Source organism: Cotesia glomerata, linkage group LG2, assembly GCF_020080835.1.
Source record: "Cotesia glomerata isolate CgM1 linkage group LG2, MPM_Cglom_v2.3, whole genome shotgun sequence".
NCBI lineage: Eukaryota > Metazoa > Arthropoda > Insecta > Hymenoptera > Braconidae > Cotesia > Cotesia glomerata.
The window spans coordinates 20,235,762-20,261,702 of NC_058159.1; the positions used below are offsets into that span (position 1 = coordinate 20,235,762).

General features: G+C 28.6%; 3 protein-coding genes across 3 annotated transcripts in view; 2 read left to right on the forward strand and 1 right to left on the reverse strand.

Moving 5' to 3' along the window:
• Positions 1 to 25,941, reverse strand: part of LOC123259742 — a 418,255-nt gene that overhangs the window by 100,925 nt on the left and 291,389 nt on the right. The window lies entirely within an intron of this gene.
• LOC123259737 lies at positions 109 to 11,940 on the forward strand. Its single transcript, XM_044720414.1, has 6 exons — positions 109 to 307; positions 528 to 775; positions 9,869 to 10,191; positions 10,469 to 10,712; positions 11,231 to 11,511; positions 11,634 to 11,940. Exons 1-6 carry the CDS (start codon positions 244 to 246, stop codon positions 11,866 to 11,868), a joined length of 1,395 nt encoding a protein of 464 aa, XP_044576349.1. The 5' UTR covers positions 109 to 243; the 3' UTR covers positions 11,869 to 11,940.
• The window catches only part of LOC123259748 (insulin-like growth factor-binding protein 7), a 227,441-nt gene continuing 219,328 nt past the window's right edge, over positions 17,829 to 25,941 (forward strand). The window contains exons 1-2 of the mRNA XM_044720426.1: positions 17,829 to 18,820; positions 19,238 to 19,377. Of these exons, the coding sequence (XP_044576361.1) occupies positions 18,675 to 18,820; positions 19,238 to 19,377 (286 nt within the window). The 5' untranslated portion in view covers positions 17,829 to 18,674. The remainder of the gene's footprint in view (positions 18,821 to 19,237; positions 19,378 to 25,941) is intronic.

Sequence of the window (25,941 nt, forward strand, 5' to 3'; positions counted from 1 at the left end):
GGTAAGCAAAACATTTCCCAGAAGAATAAATGGGAAAAAATGAAAGAACAAAGATAAGCGAATGACCCTCGCTCTCAATGACCTAATGATAGTATCTCGTTTAATTTACTGACGCATCTCTGTCCAATATAACGTATATCCATTACTAAAGTATCAGTTGACGGCATGGTCATTCAAACGTACGTTAAAATAAATCAGTTCCGGTTGCTGTAGAGACGTGTTCACTCTTTGGAACTTAGTGAAATGGAATTTATTCAATTATTCATTTTTATCGGTGGGATTTTTCTCTGTAGCTGTAACACTAAAGGTACGAAATTTAATTTATATACTTTTTTTTTTTATAGCATAAGTTAGTTAGCGAAAACTTTTTTATCTCAATAAAATACTGTTCTTACAGAATTTCCAATAATTATCAACGAGTAATTGTAATTAAAATGAAATTGATTTATTGTATTGTTCTCATTTCTATTGTTAAAAAAAAAGAATAAAATATAATATCGGCATACGTAATTGAAATTTTATTGTAGGAAATGACACAAAGATAAAATTGGCTCAGGGAGAAAAGCAATTAGGCGACCAGATTCGATTAATTCTCAAGCATTATCAGCAGCCGGATCCTATCGGACTTCCGGGCGCCCCTATACCTGATCCAATGACGGTTCCAGATATGAAACATTCGTTTTCGATGTACACTATGACTTTCAAATCCGTCAAAGTGTATGGTCTCTCGAAATTTAGGATTGAACACGTACAGTCAGAAATAGCATTGATGCAGGTAAGCCCCAATCAATATTAGAAAATTCAATTTATTTATTTTTTTGCATACATGGAAGAAAAGAAATCTACAATGAAGCTATGAAAATATAGATCAGTTATTTTTTTCTTTATTTTTAATCTTTTTTTTTCGTTATTCTATTATTTTCTAATCTGTCAAAAAATTATATACATTTTTACAATTGTAAGTCGACATTTTCATTTTTATAATAGTCTGTTGCATATATATATATATATATATATATATATATATATATATATATATATATATATATTAGGGTGATTTTTTTTTACTTTTTAACTTCCCGCTAAAAATCTCAGATTTTCAAAAATCGGGAAGTTATTGTTTTTACCCCGTTTGGCAAAAATCGAGTTTTCATCAGATCTCGACGTTTGAAGGTCACAGGAAGCTTCCCTGACTACCCCCGCGATGTTGTCACTATGTCTGTATGTATGTATGTGTGTGTGTGTGTGTGTGTGTGTGTGTGTGTGTGTGTGTGTGTGTGTGTGTGTGACTATGTGACTATGTGACTCGCTTATAACTTTTGAACGGTTGAACCGATTTCATCGCGGTTGGCGCCATTCGAAAGGGCTACGCTGAACTTAGATTTCCTGAGAATTTGAACCGATTCGGACCGATAGATTTTAAGAAATCTTGAAAAATCTTAAAAAAAATAAGAAAAAAATCATTTTTGAAAGTAGTTTTTTGGAATATCTTTTAAACGGCTCTATCGATCAACTTCAAAAACTAATCCGCCCTTAAGCTTGAAAAACCACGCCGATCGGCGTCAACCCGATCAAAATCGGTTGATTCGTTCGAGAGATAGCGTGAACGAAAGAAAACCGAAAAAAACCGAAAAAAGTGTTTTTTTCACATAACTTCGTCATTTCTTCTCGGATCGTTTTTGATGATATAGAATAATTTGAGAAGTTAAAAAACCGCGTCGATTGCCGCCGAAAACGTGGAAATCGGTTGATTAGTTCGAGAGATATCCTCGACGAAATATTTGGAAATAAGGATTTTTTCAACATAACTTCGACATTTTTTGGAATAACTTTCAAACAGCTCTACCGATCGATTCCAAAAACTAATCAGCTCTTAACATCATAAAACCACGTCGATTGCCACCAAGCTGGTCAAAATCGGTTGATTCGTTCGAGAGATATCGTGAACGAAAGAAAACCGAAAAGTGTTTTTCAGAGTTACTCCGAAATTTCTAGTTTGACCAATTGAAACTTAGAAATTATTTATAAGGCTTAAAAAACTACGTAGAATGCCGCCAACCGCGTAAAAATCGGTTCATTCATTCAAAAGTTATTGCGGTATGAACATTCAAAAAATAGTGTTCCATGAAACTTCTATCAGACTTTTGAGCTCAAAGAGCTCAAAAGCATAGAAAAGGTATCTTTTTGAGCTCGGAGAGCTTAAAACAACACACAGATTGTACTTTTGAGCTCGAAGAGCTCAAAAAAGCGGCCAGGTATTAACGGAATTAGCGGGAAGTTGCAGGGATGGCCTTTAGGGTCAACCGTTTTCCTAATTTTTTTTTTTTTTTTTCGGTCCCATCGTGAATTCTTGTTGGAAATACCCAAAAAAAAATTCCTTGAAAGTTTGAGCCCTTAATATTAATTTAAGTCCTCAAACAAGGCGTGTGAAGATTTCTCATTGAAAATACACAAAAACTTTGATTTTTAATTTTTGAATATCTTAAGCTCAGCGGCATTTCATGGGATCACTTTGACCGAAGATGGTTCTTTCTCAGAATTGATCGCTCTACAAAAGTGCCCATTGCGGTAAAGTCGTAACTCACACTGGTGAGGCAGTACGGGCCACTGAACCTGATTTTTCCATCAAATTCGCGTTTTTTTGCACTTATCTCGTAAATAACAAAAGCTACGGTAAAAATGTGAATAACAAACTTTTAGGGAATTTAATTTTCTACAAAAAAAGTCCTATAGACCAAATCGCTAAGATCAATATTAAGCGAGATATTAAGACTTGAATTGATTTTTCCGTGAAATTTTGGCTGATCATTGGTTTTAACTTATTAATATCTTGTTTTCTTTCTCTGTAATATTATATTTTTTGTTCAATATATTTTTTTAAGGCTAGAAAAGTAGGATATGATAAATATCTTACATTACAAAAGCTTATATATAAAGAATAGGCTGTATCAAAAAAATCGACTATTTTTTTTTTGAAAACTATACGGAAAATATTGTTCAGGATACCGAAAAAAGGCGCCTGGTAAAACGGGAGCTCTTAATTTTAATATTAAGTTGTGCCTCATCACAATTTTCCATTTTCCATTTAATTAATATGGGAAATTTTTTTGTGCTAAGTTTGGAATTTTGTAGCTCTTTAACAAATAGTTGAATTGTTTGGATCACAAGGTATTCTTGTAGGAAATTGAACGCTCTTCAAAAAAGGTCTCTAATAATTTTTTGATAAATGCAATCCTTCAAAAGTTATTCGAATTGGAAATTGACACTCATAAAAATTTTAAAGTTTTTTTACTAAGGAATTTTGTAGCTCAACGATAATATATAATATAAAATATATAAAAAATGTAAAATTCAATATAAAAAAAAAATAAAAATGAAACAAACTAAAAAAAAAATATCAGAAAAAAAAAATTTTTAAAAATACAAAATGAAGAAAAAATTTTTTATCAATGATTTTTTTTATTGTTAATTTTTTTGTTAATTCACATAGCGAACTTTATAAATTATATCCGAAAATGATATTTATTATAGTTTGAAACTATAATTTTTTAAGATGAGAGAGTCGTTATTTACAATATTGACAGCTACTAATCACTTATTTTCGATATTAAATTATAAATTGTAGCTTTTACACTTTCTTCATTAAGTTTTGTAATATTTACATTTGTGCAACCCCGATGTCCGCTTTACTGTTTGAAACTATAAAAATTAACCGGAATCCGAGTACGGGCTATTTATTTTTTTCCGTGTATTCATTCAGGATATATTCATGATTTGGCATGTATTTATTCGGATTATAGTATGTATCCACTCTGGTTACATTCTGGTTTTGGTATGTTTTCTTTCTGAATTGGGTATGTACTCACTAAAATTACATTTTGATTCCAGTATGGATTTACTCAAGTTTTATACTGGTTTTTATATGTATTTATTGTGATTCTGTTATGGATTTACTCGAGTTTTCTTCTGGTTTTAATATGTATTCATTCTGGTTCCAGTATGTATTCACTCAAGGTCAATTCTGGATTTAGAATGATTTTATTGTGGTTTTAGTATGTATTCACTCTGGTTTTACTCTGGATTCATGATGGACAAATGTAACAATCACACTCTGGAAACGTTCTGGAATCAGTATGATTACATGAAGTTTCCTGAATGCTTACATAGTGTTTCCAGAATGAATGTAAGGTCGCGAGGGTATATCAAAATGCATGTGGGTACTCAAATGAAAGGTCTTGATGAGTGTATATTATAATATATGAGTGTATATTATTATATTATATATATGCATATATTATATCTATATTTATTTATTTATTTATTTATTTATCTGGTAAGGAATTCTATCGAGGTGTAATGACACCTGTGTATAGAACTAGTACAAAAATAACAATTTTATAATACATATACTTTTTACAAAATTTTTGTCGATAATACAATGCAAAGAGATAATAAGTACAAAAAGTAATAAATTTATAGAGAAAGAAATACAAAATTATAAATAATTATCAGAAAAAGAAATATCCAATCAAATACTCGCATTTTCCATTACATTTTTTAAGCATGTTAATCATTAAGGTTTCTTATCCAGTAACAACTTTTTTTTTAACAATTTTTTACTACAGTCTATAGTTTTCATATCAGCAGGGAGTTTGTTATAATATTTAATTGCTACATAATAAGCATTCTGTGTACTAATAGTTTTTTTTTATTTTTGGTAGAACTAGTAACTTAGATCTTGTATTTGTACATTTTTCATAGAATAGGCTTTTACATTCTTGATAGTAGTAAGTTAATGCATTTATTATAAATGAGTCTCTTATTGTCAAGGGGATATTGTCGTAATTATTTATACATAGCTTTTTAATTATTTTATATTCAAGAGATATGACAGGTTTAATTGAATTGTTATAGGCTCCTCCCCATGCAACAATGCCATAGTTTATTATGCTTTCAAACAGTCCATGATAAATAGTTTTTAAAATAGAAGAATTAAGTACCTGGCTGAGCTTGTAAAAGAGGAAAGTGAAATAGTTAAGCTTCTTAGATAATTCATAGGCATGTTTATCCCACTTCAAGTGCTTATCAAAATATATCCCTAGATATTTACAATTATCAACTCTTGTCAGAGGCTTACCATTTATTTTTAAATCGAACTTTTTTGGAATACTGTCTATGTAGCTTCCAAAGGTAATAAAAGTAGATTTTTCCACATTAAGAGATAGTTGGTTTTCTCTGAGCCATATATCTATCTTATTAAGCCAATCAGTTAATTTATATTGGACTTCATTCCAGTACAAGAAATAGCTGTGTCATCAGCATAAGAAACTATAGCATTGCTTGGTATCACTTTAAAAATATCATTTATGTATAATAAAAACAGCAAAGGCCCAAGAATCGTGCCTTGCGGAACCCCAACTTTAATAGTTTTAGTTTCACTAGTATAGTTATTTAATTTAACACATTGTGTTCTATTGCTCAAGTAATTTTTCAGAAGTTGGTGTGGTATACTACGTATGCCGTATTTCCAAAGCTTATCAAGTAAAATGTTATGATTTACAGTGTCGAAGGCTTTAGTCAAATCGAGGAATGCTAACACAGTTGGAATGTTTTTATCTATATTATTATATATGCTTTTTGTGGTAAAAGTAAGAGCATCTATTTATTGTACCTCTATATATTGTACCTCTATTTTTAACGAAACCGAATTGCTTCTCTGATAAAATGTTATTTTTAGAGCAAAATTCTATTAATCTAGTATGTATAATTTTCTCTAAGAGTTTAGCCAAATTAGAGATAAGTGATATTGGCCGATAGTTAGTCATTAAATGCTTATTACCAGATTTAAATATTGGTATGACATCAGCTTTTTTTAAAGCCTCAGGCCAAATTGCAAATACAGATATTAAAAGCATATTCCAGGGGACGACTAATATCCTTTGAAATATGTTTAAGTATTTTACTATGTATATAATCAACACCTCCGTTTTTATCTTTTAGTTCTAGTATAGTTTTTTCAATTTCAGTTTGACTAGTTGGTTTTAAGAAAAGACTATTACAGTTTTGTTGTATACGCGATTCAATATTACACTCTTTAACTTTAATTTTCTTAGCTAAATTTTCACCAATATCAGTAAAAAACGTAGCAAAACTATCAGCGATAATTTTCTTATCATTAATAATTTCATCATTACATACAATACTGTCAATTTCATTTTTGTTCATTACATTTTTGCCTAATTTACTGTTAACAAATTTCCATATTTTTTTACTATCCTTACAGAACTTTTTAACTCTATCAGTCTCATATAAATTTTTAGCAGCCTTGATTAATTTACTTAAAATTTTATTATAATTATGATATTCATTCTTTAGCTTAATATTATTTTTATCACGTTTCCATACGTTGTATAAGAGTTCTTTGGTCTTGCAAGATATCATGATACCTTTTATGATCCAATTGCTTCTTGCTTTAGTATTGCACTTTTTATTATTCACTATCTTTGTAGAGTCTTTAATTAGCAGATTTAATTTATTGATGATATCAAAAAATTCTTCTGGATCTTGTATATTTAATAGTGTAGACCAGTTAGCTTGATTACTTAAATTCTTTAGTCTAGTATAATCTATGATATAACACTCGTGTTTGTTTTTAAGGTGATGAGTATCAACACTTAAAGATACAAAGATCGGGTAGTGGTCTGTAAATACATTAGTATAGGTAAAAGATTTAATATCACTAAAATTAGTTTTTACAAATATGTTGTCTATGCGTAAACCTCCGAAATCATGAGGTCTAGTAGTTCCATTGAAATAGGGGAGGTAACCATTATCAAGAAGAGTAGACATAAATAAATTTGTTAATTGATCAACACTTAGAAGATTAAAATTAAAGTCTCCAGCAATAACATGATTTTTTCCGTGTTTATCCGACAAATATGTTGATAGTAGATTAACAAAAGATTCTTTATTTACATCATGGCATCTGTATACACCAGATACCTTGATGGATTTATTGTTATTTAGTTTTATTTTGACTGAGACAACTTTTAAATCACCAACTACTTCAGTCATTGGTATATATTGTAATGACTTTCTCACATACATAATAACACCATCAGCTCTATTAATATGGCTGTGGTTGTAGTAGATATCATAATTATTAAGCGAATAGAAAGAGTAACACATAAGTGACTAGGTTTCCGAACATACAATGACATCAGGTTTTACAGTTAAGTTTTCGGGCGAAGCCCTAGTAAGAAAAAATAAAAAATTTTCAAATGATAGCAATACCTTTATTCAGAAAAATGAACATAAACGCGACTTAAATTATTTAATTTTTTTTTATCAACTCAAATATATTTGAAGATTTAATCAAATTATTAAATTACTATTTTTTTAAATTCTTTAAAACGTTATAAGTTGATCAACTAGCTATGGTATACCTAACTATAAAATATTAATTGACAAATATTTTATCCAGGCTTATTTTGATTGCTTCGAAATTGTTATAAGTTATTGCATTTAACTCAAAGAGAAACTTAAAAATGTTATTATTTAAAAACATGTAACGGATAAACTTTCAAAGTAAAAAAAAATCTCAAGCAATCTCTGGAAATCAAAATACCAACTTGTCATTTACAAAAACGATATAAATTTTAATCTAGAAAATGATATAACGATGAGAAAGAGGAACAAAAAAAAATAAATTTTTCATGAATAATTTGAAAACTTTTTTCATCTTGAGCTATTCTTAAGAATTTTTTAATCGAGCCGAAAAATTTTCATAGCTATTAACAAAAAAAAGTGGTAAAATTTTTGCATTAAAATAATACTAAAAATATAGAATTGTAAAACTCATAATAATACATAAAGTTTGCTCAACTTTTTAAGCATTTTAATTAAAAAAACTATCTGTTTATATCATAGAAAAAACTTTTATTAAACAATTGAATATTTTTCTTAAACTTCTTTAAAATGGGTAGGGGCATCTCTACAGAGAATTTCTCTACATTTTATAATGCCTCAACAGAAATCTTTATTTTAAAAAACTCTCAGTATAAATCTCTACAATGAAAACAAATCAATTTAAAAAATCCTTCATTTGAAAATCTCTCGGGAAACAATTGATTAAAATGAAACTTCTCAATAAATAAATAAATAAATAAAATATCGTAAAACTCTCAGGCGATACATCTCTCAGAAACAAAAGCTCGATATTTGCTAAATTCATGTGTATTCTTTTTTTATTAAAATAATCAAAAATATAAAGTTTTAGTTATTAATAATTATAACATCTATAAAATATTTTTTTTTTAATCTAGTTTTCATCGGACGATCACATTTTGAGGTCTCAAAAAACTTTATATTTTTGATTATTTTAATAAAAAAAGAATACACATGAATTTAACAAATATCGAGCTTTTGTGTCTGAGAGATGCATCGCCTGAGAGTTTTACGATATAGAGAAGGTTCATTTTCATCAATTGTTTCCTGAGAGATTTTCAAATGAAGGATTTTTTAAATTGATTTGTTTTTATTGTAGAGATTTATACTGAGAGTTTTTTAAAATAAAGATTTCTGCTGAGGCATTATAAAATGTAGAGAAATTCTCTGTAGAGATGCCCCCACCCCTTTAAAATAATTTAAGATCAAAATTGTTGATAGGTAGTATTGTAAAATATTAATATCTATAAATATTGAAATTGATATTTGTTCTTACTCTTTTATATTTTTATACGTAAAATGTACATATCTACATAATATACGAATAATATGAATTTATATTTTGGATATAAAGGCAAGTAGAGCAAGATATATAATAGGATCCTTAAGAAAATATTGATTTTATAGAACGCTGGAAGACATATTTGCGATCTTACTTACCTTCGAATAAGAATAATTTGGTTATATTTATTTTTAAATTCGATATAAGAAAAAATGGAACAACATAAATTTATTTTATAACTAGTGTACTTTATAACAACTTTTTTTTATTCAAGATATATTATGAAAATTTATCATTTGATAGATTTTTTTAATATAACCTTTACATAAGTTTGTTCATTTGTCAATTATGAAAAGAGGATTTTTTTTTTTCATTAATTAGTCAATTGATAATTTTATTTAATTAGCAGAAAGCCATACGTGTTTGAATTATATTTCCAATATTTCTATGCATATTTGATATTTCGTACTAAAATAAATGAATTGCCAATAAACTGAATGAATCAACCAATAAATTTTGCTAAAATTCACAGTCAGTATATATATTTTCTGAAATAATGAACAGTCAATTATACTATCAACAGAAGTTTCAGCAAATATTAATATCAAGAGTTGATTACGTAGCAGCCTAGTAGCAACGAGATTATTCTAGAGTAAGAATATTGATATTCGTATTCATAAAAAATTTTATTTGTTATGATTGAATACAATCGTGTTGAATAGCACGATAAAGTTTGACAACAAGAAATGAAATCGTACAAAACAAAATGTTTGAGTAAAAATATATAAAACATACATACTTTTCTCTTTCATATCTTATATTGTCAATAAATGCTAATAATACCGTTTTCAAAGTATATGTCGTAGATCGCTGTTACAAGGATCTTATTATACACAACACAATATTATTTAGATGTTAGATGTTTGAATCAAAAATTTCTCAGTACAGAAAAAAATGTTTATGTCATAAAAATTTGAAAAACTTTTTAACATTTAAAGCTCCAAAACTAATTGAATATTTTTGATAATATTTATCTTAAATGAGAAGTATCTATTTTTTTTCAATTTTTATGGCCTAAAATAGAGTGACCCTTACTTCTAAACAATTATCTAAAAATCTTTTTTCTTTTCTATAAATCAGGTATCAGTAGCCTTGAGTATTGAAACTCTTGATATTCGAGGTCTCTATACACTTTCGTCGTGGCTGTCAGGATCATCTGGAGATTTCACTGTTAAATTAACCGGGGTGAATATTCAAGGGCTGGCAAAGCTTCAAGTTGGAACAGACGGAAAACTACATGCCCAAGATATTGATATGGATTTAACATTTGTAAATATTGATATGGATTTTAAGAATCTTGGCTTTCTAGGAGCAGTACTTCAAAGTGTATTAAATTCTGTTGGAGCTTTCATTTTCGATAGCATTAAACCGTTTATTCTTAACGAAGTAAATACAAATATAAGGTAAGATCCACTAAATAATTGACAAAGTTTATAGTTAGTTTCAGATGCTTGAATAAACAAGTTTAAAGTTATTTGAACCTAGCTATTGAAGGATTAGCTCAGCATGACACCCAACTTGAGAAAGTGCATCGGCCCAAAGAGCCTATTAAGTTTCTAGATAATTGAGAAACTAATAACTTTTCCGTCGCAGTCTAGCGTTACATTAATTAATTTACAATCTATTAAATATAATTTAATCAAAGTTATCAATTGATGATGAATTTTTATTTAATTTCAGAGGTGAAGTAAACAAACAAATATCCCAATTGCCGCAGTATTTTCCAAATTCGATTTCGCCTTTTGACATGGCAGTTGCTGAGGCACGCAAACAAGTTTCGGATATGGGATATGACCCCTATAGACTCAAGGATTATTCTCAGAGTGTTGGAATATTTACTGTCACCTCAAGCTATACTTGGATTACTGGACTTGCTAGTTTTTATCGTATGGGTAACATTACCCTCAGTATGGAAAATGGAACGGTATACTCATTTTAGTTTAATATAATAGCAATAATGATATTTATTAAAGGTAATTGTTTCGAGGTGTGTATCGAGGGTATTGAAATTGTTCTGCTTTTTATGCACAGTATGAAAAAAATTTAAGAATATTGAAAAATCACTGCACCACTTTTAAATCGTTGATCAAAAGTTAAAATTTACAAATTTTTATAAAATATCAGAAAAATATATAAATATTATATCATGATATTTTTTTTTACTTTGTTCACTTTGTTATAGATTTTAATAATTAAAATAGTATCATACTTTAAAAATTGATGTTTGGAAAATTTCAATGAAAAATGCAAATATTCATTTTTTCGTTTTCAAAAGATCCGTAAATCCACCGCGAGGAAGTTCAAAGTCAAAAAATTCAATTATTCAATTTCTCATGGTTAAAGAAAAACAGTGGAGTTTTATACGTAAAAAATTACCGTTAATAAATATTATATGGGTTATTATTAAGTTTAATAATTAAGTAACTAAAATTAAAACTAAAGGTTTATGCATTACTGGATGTGGGAACACAAGAGATTGAAGGTAAAACACACTGGGAAGTGGGTGTGATCGGGGGTTTTCTCTCCAGGGCCGGAACAGTCTCGTTCACGGTTCAGTATTTCCGAGTGCAAGTAAAATTAAGTCAGCCTGTGGATACCCGGAAACGCGCATCTCTAGAAGAGCTTAATCTTGAGCTTGGTAATATTCAAACGAGAATACACGGTGCAGGTACTGTGGATTACATTATAGAAGCAGGAATAAATATATTACCTAATTTATTACGGTAAGTTTTTATTTAAAAATTTGTCTTTGTATGAAAACTTAAATCCTGGTTTTATATCATTATTTATCATTTTTATGCTTTACTTTATTTTTATTATTATTTTTTTTTTATCTGGTCAAAAGATATCAAATTATGGATGCCATTGAGGGACCTATCAGGAGACGGCTTCAAGATGAACTTGATAAGGTGGACGTAGAAAAGCTGATTCATGAAAAAATTCCGGAGATTGAGGAAAAAGCAAGGTTCCTCCAAGGAATAACACCGTCTGAAGATATTATCCTTGAGGAATCGGCACCACCTTTGCCGTTAGATCAAGAGTCATTTTCGGAAAGTGAAGAGGAACGTGGCCCGTCGTAAAATGTTTATCTAGATATTTTTTACTACAACATTTTGTCAAAAAGTTTGCAATAAATATTTATAAAAAACTGATACTATTTTTCTTTCATATTTTTATGAAATCTCATTTTTAATCTCACTTTTAATCTCATTGAATTAATTGAAAATATTGACTCATCTATAGATTTTTTTCACAAATTTATTTGATGTATTTTTGTAAATAACCTTTAAAAAGTAAGACACAAAAGTTTTTATCCAAACATACATAAATAACGTAAATTGAATAGATAAAATGAGATATAATTACTTTTAAGTTGATAACGAAGTAGCCTATTGAAACTTTATTGAATTACCATTTAAATTACGATACAGAGCTGATTTAGATGCAAACTAACCATCCACTGGACTTCTTATTTAATTGTGTCAGATAAATTAGACCAAACTTTTTTCATCGTGTTTTAACAATACATCATTGAATTATTGCTTCAATGTGACTGGCTTTATATAAAATTAGAGTAGTTAATGTATTCATTCGTTGCACGATTATAGGTAATTAATACTTCAATAAATCGAACATTACATTATATTAATTTTAAACTTTCAAATTATAAATGTCAATACTAATTCTAAAGTTGTTTAAATAATCACTGTGAATACTTACCAATTTAATTTATCTTTTCAAAAGTATCATTTAACTCTTCTTCTTTCTGATCGATAAATATTTCAGAGACTTTTTTCTGTATTGACTCATTCCATTTACTATGTCAATATAAAGTAGATAAATCTATTAAAATTTTATACGAAATAAAACTGCAGCAAAGAAAAAAGGTATTTTTTTGTAGCCAGATGAGAGGTAGCAGATTTTTTTTTAAAAGTAAGTACATAAATAGGTAAATAAATCAGTTTTTTAATTGAGAAGTATCATAATTAATTTAGCGAATCTGAAATTTATATCAGCATTTTATAAATTTTGAATAGCTATTACTTCTAAATAAACCAGTGGATTTGATATAAAACTCATTGTTTAGAAAATAGTTACACAATTCCAGTATAAAGTATTACATTTCTTTGTTAATAATGGTGCACTAACATTTATTTAAAACAAAATTTAAGGTTGTAATTATTTAAAGTTTATTTAAAATCATTTATTTGTAAAACTTAGATATGATACTAAATTCAAAAATTATTTACAGGTAAAACCCCAAAAGTATAATTTTCAATTTTATTTTTAATTATCGATCGAAGCTGATTTCCTGACCTTAAAATCATCATTCATTATTGACCCTTTAGTGGTCACGTCTTTATTTTTATCTCACTTGCACTATAATAAATTTTTATAAGTTGAATAGTGTTTTGTGGGGATTTCCTCACTTCGCAACCAACGAGAGGTCAAATTTTTTGTGACTATTTATAATCGCGGCTCTTTCAATTTTTGGTTATGAAAAATTGAGTTATCGACAAACGTATGTTCTTTTTAATAACTTTATTTTTTAGCGCAGCGAAGAATCTAAATTAGTAAATTTGTGGAAATCATAATTTCATGAAAATTTCGATTTTAAACTTTAAGCACTATTGCTTAATTTAAACTATTGTTTTGAAGAATGCAGATTTTTCGTTTTTTCATAGCTCATAATAGGTCGAGGTATGATCCTAAATCTATTAAACACAAGATGGATGTTGTAGTATTTTTCGAAATTCAATTGAAATTTAAGACTATTTGAAAACAGTCAAAAAAAATTAGTTCAGTTTGTTGTGTTATTGTAGTAAGATACTTGATAATACACTGCTGGTCGCTCTCACAAACTATTAATGTTGGCTAAGGTGTTGTGCTACGTTTTGAGGTTCTTGTTTAGTTCGCACTTCTAAGATATATATAATAGTTTCAGTCAAAGACAACCAAGTCAACTGTACAGCAGAGTTCTATCTAATTTCAGAGTTCAAAACTCGACTAAATTGATTGTTGATCAATACACAAAAGCCGAAAAAAAACTGGTCAAGAAAATTTTTTAAAAATAAATTTCGATTTTTTAAGAAAGATTCGAAGAGTTCAAGAATGCTTAGAAACCATAATTCTTAGGTTAAAGACTGTAAAAAAGTAGGAAACTAGTGTGTTGTTTCAGAGATGATTTCTAGGGTCAACTATTCTTCAAATTTTTTCTGATTGATTCCAAAAATATTTTCAACTTTTCACTGAAAAAATAGTGAATTTTAAGTTTTTGCTTTCAATATAATTTTCAAAAATTGAGTTTTCATTGGATTAACGTTTTTATTTTATATATGTTTGTATGTACCCATTTGCGGATAATTAAAGCTACTTTACAGTAATATTCCATAACTTAATCAAAACTCATAAAAGAAAACATATTGAAAATTTATTCGTGTTTGTAAAGGTTTCAAAAATATTGAGATTCTTCAGGGTAGTTTTTTTATTGTAGAAGGTAACTATCAATTCTGATAAAATTGTGCGTGTAATATTTTAGATATATCTTAGGGTACATTGATATATCGTTTGCATGGAATATCTTTTTTACCTTGTTCTTTTTGTAAGTGTTGGTTGTACGTATTTTCTCATTGTTCAGAAGTTTTCTAATACATTTATACAACTCTGCTTGTTCTCTATATACTCTCCATAACTGTATCCGTGAATGAATGAATGAAAGAACAAATGGGAATAACCCAAGAAATATTTTTACTCTGACCCTCACGGATCCGAAGCTTGAGAATAATTGGGTTTAGTCAGGGTGTAAATGCCTTTCACCTTTACCTCTTTACCATCCTCTCAAGTCTTTACAACGTTGTACTTTATTATACGTGAATATAGCTCTATTTTATTCTCCTCTCGTGAACTATAAAATAGTTTTTTTTACGTGACCAATTTTTTGCTGAACAAATTAAAGAATAAAAAATAATTGTGGAAGTTATAATTCTATTTGTCTGTGTGTTTTTTTGTTTCAAGGAGATCAGAGTATTCTTTGACTATTTTCTTTAATAAAGTAAACATGAGTAAATGCTAAGAAATAAAATGAGCCATTAAAGAATTTTTTTGTGAAATAAAATTTTTTTAACACGCTTTTATTAGTCCTGATTAGAAAAAGAGATTTGAAAAGATTCGAAATGGCTCAAAGCGATTAAAAAAGATTCAACTTGACAAATATATAGATATACATTTTGCATGCGTTGAATCGTTTTAAATCTTTTTTTTTTTTAATAAGGGAGCTTCGTCTGTATCTATGTATGTAATGGAATCTTTAAGCCCAATTTTTGACCACTTTAAAACGTCGGATTAAATCAAAACGTTGCAAACTTATAAAAGACTGACGATAATGTGTGATAATTCAATAAGTTCGTCCAATTATACTGGCCAGGGTCTTCGGAATTAAAGATTTGTATTATATCCAAAGACACGGTAATGTCTTTCATCAAGTAATTCTTTATTTTATCCGAAAACATGGTAGTGTCTCACATTTAAATTTATCACAGAGAGATAGTCTGAGAAATGGCTACCACATTTGAGGAAGGTAGCAGCGCGCAAATTACTCACTCCCATCACAGTGAGGTAGTTACAAACTTAATAAACTGTAGTTCAAAAAAAAAAAAAAAAAGAAAAAAACACGTTTCAATGGCGAATCGAACTGAAAAGTAAAAAATATATAATAATTGAAAAAACAAAAAAGTACGCTTTTATAAAAAAAAACCCAACCAAAAAGTAGAAAATAATTTTCAATGAGTTTAAAATAAAAATAGAGTAATTAACAATGTTTTTTAAACTATTATTTATTTTTTACTTCATTTAATTTTGATTTTCATATTAAGTGATGAATTATAAGACGGTTTTATTGACAAACATTTCTTTAATTGTCATAAAGTCTTCTATCTATGAAATTTTACCACCATAAAATTTACTTTACTATGTCTACGTTAAAAAACGTCATTAAAAAAATTCACATTTGTTTGTCATACAAAGATATTAAATCAAATTCATAATACACGTCGAACCTTACAATAAAAATCATAGTAAAGTAAATTTTGATATGATAGTGACTTGTTTTGTGGTGGTAAAGATAAATTTCTTATAACTTTCATACAGAAAATCTTGGCAAAGTATCATGAATAATTGACTTACTTTCAATTTCGTAAAATTATCAAATGATTGATTTTCAATGTATCCAGTTTTTCCAACTCATTAGATTACTTTACAGAATTAAATTTATATTATATAATAATCTCGAAAATCCATCGACATTCTTTACTATAACTCAAATTTTGCTTATGACCTACGCAGTTTATAAAATTTTTGAAAATAATATCTTTATATTATTATTTGTCATATCCATTGTTAATTTATTTAAATAAATTCTCGTGGTTTATGAGATAATTTTCAATATTTATATTTATATTTATAATCTTTGCACAACATTTTATCGACCTTCACGCTTCTTCAAGTACTGAAAAGGACAAATTATAGAATTAATATAATTTTTTAACATTCGACAGTAAAACTTTATTAAATAAAATGAACTAATTAAAAGCACAATAATTGAAAATAAATATTTTTATAATTATTTCTAAAGAAAAGTTTAGTAACTATTTTTAATAAATTGAGAATGTACATTAAAATAGAATGAAATCATCCTTCCACATAATTTAAAAATTTGTTTGTTTCCATTACAATTTATCGCCATTGCTGTAATAAATGTTATGTCATGAACAAATAATTTAGTTGAAGTTAGTATTTATAAATGTGAATACGTTTGAATTTAAACTAACAATACATCACAAATTATAGTACTTTTTCAAAATACCATTAAATTTTTTGACCAGCCGGGATTGTGATCTACTTGCTCTTTGTATTTGAAAAATTGTATAGAGTACTGAAAACTCCGTGTAAGTCTGTTGATCAGTTTAAAAAATATAATTTAGAAAAATTCAGGAAAGAAAATTTATTCAGAAGATACTTAGATTTCCAAAATCGTAGAGCTTAACATATGTATATTTAATATAAATGTATTTTTTAACGCTTCGAGCCTGAAAATAATGTTGTGTTAATAAAGTGTTGATAAAATTTTTTTTTCACTTCAATAACATAATAATAGATTTGTTTGAAATTGAATAAATTAAATTGACCCTATGGTCTAAATTGATAATGATAAAAAAATTGGAGTGACCGTCTTTTGACTTTTCTAATCTTTTAATGCCCTTAAGAAAAAGACATAATTCTTGAGATTTTAAAATAATTTTACAATGATTCTCGAAACTTTAATATCTGTCAAGGAATAATTCATGATACTATTTGCAAATTTATTAACTTTCTAGAATTTCTGAGTTTACTTTTTATCGATCAAAATTAAATAAAATACTACAATATTCGAGCATTAAAATTTTACAGAAGATCGTATTTCAATTTGGATGGCTCCAATTGAAAAAACGAAACATCTTAATGAAATGGAAAAACCAGGACTTTATAGAGCAACCTTTTTTACAGCGATGGCACTTGGCGGAAATTTTTTTTATCGTTATAAAGTAATAAAAAATAATTATTTCCGAAGCTCAGCATACTTTGATATAGCTTGTAGTGAAGAGTGATGTTTTTTACTAAATTTCAATAACATATTATTTTTATAGAAATTTACAATTTCCTTGACAGGAAGTTGATAGTATAAATTTATACTTAGATTCGTAATATTTTTATTAATGTATTTTTCAATTTAATCAATATGAATATTGATTTGTATTAATTCTTATATTTATGATTATAATAAAAAGTACGAATTACCAAGATTTATAATTATGAAGTTCGTTCAATCGGCATAAGTAACGTGAGCATGATCAAACGGGAAACTCTGGTAATTCCAGTTGAGAAAAAATTGTTAGTAAAAGCTTAATTTTGTTGTTTGGTTTGATATGAAGATGAAACAGCGCCGACGCGGGTTGTTAGGATCACCTAGGTTCACATGCCGTTTTCCAACCAGTCTGCGTTCGTCCTGCATGCGGAATGTTCGCAGTTTATTGTGTGTCCTAAATTTTCATTCTTAACCTTCGTCGCCAAATTCATTTACTTGTATACATTAAGTAAATAACTAATTGTTTATTAATAACAATACGATTTCGCATCATCGGTTATGTATGATTAAGCATCTATGAGTTTTGTGTTCATTAAAATATTTTAAACAAAAATTTTTCCATTTTATAAAAAGAACGTCTTGAAATTATAAATCAAATAAGTTACTGAAAATTTTCAATGATAAAAAAAATTTTTTATTCATCTATTTTTATGAGTAACTACTAAATATTTTTGTTGTGTTTAACGCCAGATTTAGTGTTGCGTGTTGTATTGTGGGAAACAGACGTCGTGGAAAATCTGCATATCACGAAGTGGTGGTTTATTGAACGAGGCACCATCAGACTGGATACAAGTTGCGATAATCTCATTGTTATTCACGTCATAGTGAAGTTAAATGTGATTGTTAACCACGACGTTGACGGCCAAGTTCGCGCTAGTGAACAAATGTACAATGTCAAAGTGCATTTATTAAACATCATATCATAATTATTTTAAACGTATAACGGAAGGGACTAGTTTTTGGTTGTTGTTACTACGATAAGTACCGGTTAAAACTTTAGCAGTAACTTTGATATTATCAATGAAACGATAAGAAAGCTATATTTAGTCTAAACATGCTGTTATTCGTATAGTTTTGTTATTTTATTTTACATTTTGAATAGTTATTCATTCATGGGAAATGATATTTTGCGATAAATTAAAATATAACGAAATTTTTGATAAGATTATTGGTAAAAAAGTAATACCGCGGATTTAAAACCGTAAAATGAAAGCTCCACTAATTTTATTTGGTGGTATAATTGTTCTTTCTCTTGCGGTTGCGAGAGCACTTTCATGTATTTGTTCACCATTAGAATGTGACGTTCTTACTGAGGAGGATTGTCCTGGGGGACTTACTTGGGATCCTTGCAAGTACGTTTTCATTTTTAATCACTATTATTAATTAGCTATGGATATAATTTAAATGTAACAAAATTTATAATTTTTTCCGTAAACATATTATATTGCTTTTGTTTCAAAAAATTTTGTCTTTACATTAGATTTATTTTCAACTTTAAATTTAAACGTTCTTAGTTGTCCAAATAACAGAGCTTGTAAAAAAACTTTCACAAAAAATTCGAGGACACTTGTTTTTTTAGAAACTAACGTTGTGAGATTTAGTCTTCTGATAAATATTCATTAATTTTTTGTGAGACTTATGGATATATTTTTTAAAAATGCAATAGCAAAACGTTTTACTTTTTTTCTTACGTAAATATTATGATTAAAAAAATAATCTATTAGTATTAAAAAATATTAATAATATCAACTTTTTTTTGTTTTTTTTAGGTGTTGTAAAGTTTGTGCTCGCGTTGAAGGTGAACCATGTGGTGGACTTTTTGGGTTTTCTGGTCGTTGTGCCGTTGGACTACAGTGTGTCATTAAAAATCTTCGTCCACCTGATGAATTGGATGAAGGAATTTGTTCGAGTAAGTATTCCTCATTTTTTACGCAATGAGAAATTATTTTTATTGTTGAGAGAAAATGAGTAACATTATGCTGTAAATTTGAAATGTATTATTGATATCTTTGATTATATTTTTTTAAATTGAATTTGATGAATATTGAAGTTAATTGAACACTGAAATTTTAGTATATTTTTATGAAAATTAAGCTTTTTGTAAAGTTACGCTCCGGAGAACAAAAACTAACTTTTTAATTGATAGAAAAATTCTTTTATTACGGATATAATTAGTTTTTTAATTTTTTTACTTACTTCTACTGTACCATTAATTACTTGAACTTAATAAATGCTCATAAAACATTCTGTAAAATGTCTAAAGTCAGTCCTGAGATGAATTTCGATAAATTATTTTCCTTTATAATTGGTTTCAAATTGGAATTTGAAAGAACTTAAAGATATTACATTTAGGAGACTGGCATTTTCGATTCTCTTTTTATATCAAATTCATAAAATGAAATATAATAAAATCAATGCGAATAAAAAATAATTATAAAAATATTATTTGTTTTTTCATTCAAATTAAATAGTGATTTAAATCGATCAAAAATTTTAAACTGGTGACATTTTATTGATGCTTTTTTTTTTTTAAATTGTTGATTTTACGAATAAATTTATTTGCAAATTTCTTTATTTTTAAATAACTGTTTTTTTATTTTTCATATTTTACGATACATTTAATTCATTTTAGACATTATTTACGTTTCTAACATTTGAGAAATATTATTTTTTACATTGAGCTTATTTTATAAATGGAAAAATTTATGATTTTAAAATTTTAGAGTTTAGAATCTTCCAAATTTAGGGTTGGCAATAAGTCCCTAAACATTGAAACCGACTCAAATTAATTAACGCGATTATGTACATTATATATGATTAAGAGAATAAGAAAAATTCTGTGATGGGCATATAACAATTTTGAAAGAGATTTTTATAGTTAAGTTTGATATTATCACAAAGATCTTGATCTGAACTTTCGCCATCTCGAGATTTTATATATTTTTTGGTGATCTTCAATTTTTTAAGTTTAGTTTTTGGAGCAGTTTTCAAACTATTTTGCTAGACAGAAAAAATTGCAGGATAATTACAATGGTAACACCGTAATCAAGGACCAGACTTTTCAATACGGTCACTTTGATATTGTTACATCATAAAAATGCCTATGAAAGTAGTAAATATTAAATAATCGAATTTTTACGATGTGACAGTAAATTTTTAAATGTAAAATTATTAAAGTGATCGTATTGAAAGTCTAGTTCTAAATCATGATGTTACAATTGTTGTTTTTCCTACAATTTTTTTTTCCTTGTAATTTTAATAAACCTTTTCGAAATTTATAAGGCAAAAAAAAATTATCCACGGCTACTTATCCGAACTGAATTCTTATAGTCGGCAGTAGTTAAAATAAGTACAGTTTTGTAAAGTTAAACGGTTTCTGTAGAATGACCTATATTTTTAAAAATCATTATTACAAAAATAACAAAAGAATAAAATGTATAGCTGAAGATTCATGAAAACGTTAAGATAGATAACTCAATAAAATCAAAATAAAAGAGAATTAATAGCTATTGAGTTTGAACAGTGAAAGAGAAAAGTAGAAAAAAAAAATTTGACATTTTCTTTTTATATTTAATTATTTTACTCGCTCCGATATATGTCCATTATCGCTTCAACTTGCTTTATATTCTAGCAACGTATACTATTTTTTCGTTTATTTCATAATATATCATAAATGAAACAGAATATATCTGTTCACTTTAACGTTGAGTTTCAACGATTTAAATGAAAATTAAAAAAAGTTTTCTTTTATTCTTTTGATTGATATAGGAACTCACACAGTACTCTGTATTCATGGAATATGATGTTTCAAAATAGAAGATGAACAAATTAGTTTAGCTTTTGGTTATTTACATAGGAGTAACTCGCATGCTGCTTGTAAATAAATTGGGGAGTAGTATTTATTTACTATTCACCTTAAAAAGATTTGCTTTGCTTATTATTATGTGGATCTATAGTCACATACATCTAACAAGTATATAGCGATAAGAGTTTTAAAAGCTGTATTATCGCGTATTATATGTCTGTATGTGCATTTACTTAAATACTTTTCATACTTTTCTTTTCACTTTTCAGTTAGTAACACACATTAAAAAGATTTTTTTCTGCGTTGGAATTTTTTGCTCACACAAATAAAAAAAAGTTTATTCAGTACTTTTTTGTGAGTTTTTCCTTTTTCAGCAAACATTCAACTCCAATAAGAAATAAAGTTCTTGCGCAATGAATAGAATTGATCGATGGATATCTATCTTTTTCGACTAGTAGATAAAATCTTTTTAAATGAAGCCTTGAAATATTCCTGAAGGAAGAAAAACGAAATGTGCGACAAACAACAGTTTGAGTGAGCAAAAAAATAATAGCTCAAAAAAGTACAATAAAAAGTATCACTAGGTATGAATATCTTATATATATAAAAATTTCGTGTCACGATTTATGTTCGTGATAAACTCCGAAACTACTGAACCAATTTTTGTCAAATTTTGTAAGCGTCTGTAATTTGGTCCAACTTAAAAGATAGGGCAGTTTTTATCTCAATTATTGATCACAAAAATTGTTATTGCAAATTAAATGTTTATTATACGACTTTAGTGTGTATCATCGGTGAGTTCTATAAAATCCTAATAGATGGCAGTTTGGCACCTAAGTTGCACAGATATCCGGTAGATGGCTTAAATTTCAAGGCCAAACACTGTCTACTTGCGGTTTGGATTTGGTAAACACATGTTTCTCACATGGACAGCTATATGTTGCCTGCTCACGTGTAGAAAAATCATGAAATCTCTTCGTGTTAGCGAAAGACAAATTACATGTTAAATTTCAATTTGTTAATCATTTATTAAACGATAACCTTTTGTCAGATCTATTAACTAGAAAAAATTAATTTAGACGTATGAGATAGCAATTTATAACATCAAAAAATTAGCTTTTGATCTTTACAAGTGCATTAGTGTCCGAACAACCTTAATTTCAACATTTCGATACTTTACCTACTACTTTCAAATTTTGGCGGAACGTTTTATTTTCAATCCCATATGAATGAATCTACTTTTAATTTTTTTAGAAAAGATTAATTTGATTGTATTAGAAGAACTAGAAAAAAATTAGGACGATGGTTGACCCTGAAGGCCATCCCTGCAACTTCCCGCTCATTTTGTACTTAAGCGCTCAAAATGACACATTACATTTTTGAGCTCTTCGAGCTAAAAAATATGTTTTGTGTCATTTTGAGCTTTCCGAGCTCAAAACTCTAATAGTAGTTTAATAAAACACAATGTTTCGAATTTTCAAACCACAATAACTTTTGAATGAATCAACCGATTTTCACGCGGTTGGCAGCATTCGACGCAATTTTTGAAGCCTCATAAAGAATCTTTGAGTATGAATTGATCGAACGAGGAATTTCGGAGTGATTCCGAAAAAACACTTTTTTCGGTTTTCTTTCGTCAACTGATTTTGACCGGACTGGCGGCAATCGACGTGGTCTTTTGATGTTCAGAGCTGATTAGTTTTTGGAATCGATCGATAAAGCCGTTTTAAAGTTATTCCAAAAAAACCACATTTGAAAAAATTTTTAACCCCCCGTTAAGAAAATTGAAAACATTTCCAAAAATCAGGAAGTTATTGGTTTTACCCCGTTTTTCGAAAATCGAGTTCTCATTAGATCTTGACGTTTTGAGGTCCTGGGAACCTTCCCTGAATGTTTTCGCGATGATGTTCGTATGTCTGTGTGTGTGTGTGTGTGTGTGTGTGTGTGTGTGTGTGTGTGTGTGTGTGTGTGTGTGTGTGTGTGTGTGTGTGTGTGTGTGTGGGTGTGTGTGTGTGTGTGGCGGTATGTAAACCTCTCATAACTTTTAAACGGCTAGACCGATTTCATCGCGGTTCGCGCCATTTGAAAGGGTTTGACTAAACTTAGATTTTGAATACCATTTGGACCGATTCGAATCAGTAGATTTTGAGAAATTTCAAAAAAACTACAAAAAAAAATTTTTTGAAATGACGTTTTTTTGGAATCACTTTTAAATGGCTTTACCGATCAATTCCAAAATGTAATCAGCTCTTGAGATCGAAAAACTACGTCGATCACCGCAAGTCCGGTCAAAATCGGTGGATTCGTTCGTGAGTTATCGTTGTCGAAAAAAAACCGAAAAAAGTGTTTTTTCGGAATTACTTCGAAATTTCTGGCTCGATCGATTTAAACTTGAAGATTCTCTGTGGGGCCTCAAAAACTAAATCGAATTCCGCCAACCGCGTGAAAATCGGTTCATTCATCAAAAAGTTATTGCTGTTTGAAAATTCAAAAAATTGAAGCTCGAAGAGCTCAAAAACGTAATGTGTAACTTTGAGCGCTTAAGTACAAAATGAGCGGGAAGTTGCAGAGATGGCCTTTAGAGTCAACCGTCATCCTAATTTTTTTTTTGTAGTTTTTTTTAGATTTTTCAAAATCTACCGATCCGATTCGGTCCAAAGTGCATTTGAAATCTTAGTTTGGTCAAGCCCTTTCGAATGGCGCCAACCACGATGAAATCGATCAAGCCGTTCAAAAGTTATAAAAGGGTTACACACACACACACACGCATAATTGCGAAAACATTCAGGGAAGTTTCCTAGGATCTCAAAACGTCGAGATCTGATAAAAACTCGATTTCGAAAAACGGGGTATAACCAATAACTTCCCGATTTTTGAAAATCTTCGATTCTTTTAGCGGGAAGTTAAAAATTGATTCAATCTATTATAATTACTGAGCCACAGCAACGCGTGTCTGGGTCAGCTAGTATATATATATGTAAAGATCCGAATTCGCATCCATTAAATTATAGAGACTATAATTTTCAATAGTATTCAAGTCACAAATATATTGATGTAATTTTAATATATTTTCCATATGATCTATTTCTAAAGTGATACTTCGTAAAAAATTTTAATTTCATTGATTATTCTTATTATTATCATTTTTCTAACGGTTATAAATTTATCAAAGAGTAATCAGTTTCAGTTAATTAATTTAGTTCGTCATACAGTCATTTAAAAATTTTTTTTGATAATTTTTTCAATCAATTAATTTTTATTTAGAGACGGTGTTTTAATTGCTGTGGTCATAACGCTGACTAACTGTTGGGAGTGGTACGTTGGGGCCTTTTGTGGGGTTTGAGAATCAACCTACGCGGCGAGGGTCGAATCTCAACCAAGCTGGTTTTTAAGACCAGCTTGAGATTCGAACCCACGCCTGGCCGGTGAGTTAGTTCGAGTGCTCTATAATCCGTGCACCTCTGACCACTCGGCTAACATCACCGGTTTTTTTGATAATTTAAAGACCTCAGTTTAATTACAAATTTTCATTCAATAATTGCTAAGATTTTCGTAAAAACTTTTTGAAGAAAAAAACTTTGAAGTTGAAGAAAAAAGTCATAAGATGTATTTTTTTTTTTTTCATTGATGTTTGCAGTATTCATTTCTCAATTATGTAGAAAATGAGAATGTTGGTATTAAATTTTAAACTTCCCGAGTTTTCATCAGATCTCGACGTTTTGAGGTTCTAGAAATCTTCCCTGAATATTTTTACGATGGTGAGGTCGAAGAGCTCAAAAACGTCATAAGTGCAATTTTAATAACTTAGATATGGAATTAGTGGGAAGTTTTCAAGGATGACCTTTGGGGTCAACCGTTTCCCTAATTTTTTTCGCCTGATTAATATGGGAATCTATGAAGGATTCTACCCTGGATTTCTATATAGGAAACCATATGGGAATCTATCCGAAAATGCCATGTGGGAATCCAGGCTGGTTTCCCATATGAATTTTTTCGATAGGGAAACTATTCTTAAAATTTTTCAAACAGCCATTACTTTTGAATGAATAAACCGATGTTCACGCGGTTGGCAGCACTCAACGCAATTTTTTAAATCCTATTATTTACTTTTAAACATAAATTAATCAGATCGAAAATTTTAGAGAAATTTGGAAAATTCACTTTTTCCAAATTTTTTCGACAACGATAACTCACGAACCAATCAACCGATTTTGACGTTCTTGGAAGAGATCGACTTGGTTTTTTGAGCTTTAACAATTATTTTACTCCATCAAATACAATCCGAAAATAAATGTCGAAGTTATGAGAGAAAAACATTTTTTTTTAACTTCCCGCTAAGAAAATTGAAAATTTTAAAAAATCGGGAAGTTATTGGTTTTACCCCGTTTATCAAAAATCGAGTTCTCATCATATCTCGACGTTTTGAGGTCCTAGGAAGCTTCCCCGAATGTTTCCGCGATGATGTCTGTATGTATGTATGTTAGGGTGGGCCAAAAAAATCGACAATTTTTTTTCTAACTTTATACTCTGAAAAATAGGTTGGTAGACACCTCAAAAAAATTCTCTCCAAGTATGAGCTCTTAATTTTAATAGGAAAGTCTTCCGTCCCTCAGTTATTTATTTTTTTCTTATTATTAGAGAGAAAATTTATATCTTGGTATTACTATT

Excerpts from the sequence above, each read along its gene's own strand:
- LOC123259737 (XM_044720414.1), top strand. The coding sequence starts at position 244 with ATGGAATTTATTCAATTATTCATTTTTATCGGTGGGATTTTTCTCTGT. Across the intron at positions 776-9,868 it reads CAGAAATAGCATTGATGCAG|GTATCAGTAGCCTTGAGTAT; the intron begins GTAAGCCCCAAT and ends TCTATAAATCAG. Across the intron at positions 11,512-11,633 it reads ATATTACCTAATTTATTACG|ATATCAAATTATGGATGCCA; the intron begins GTAAGTTTTTAT and ends TCTGGTCAAAAG.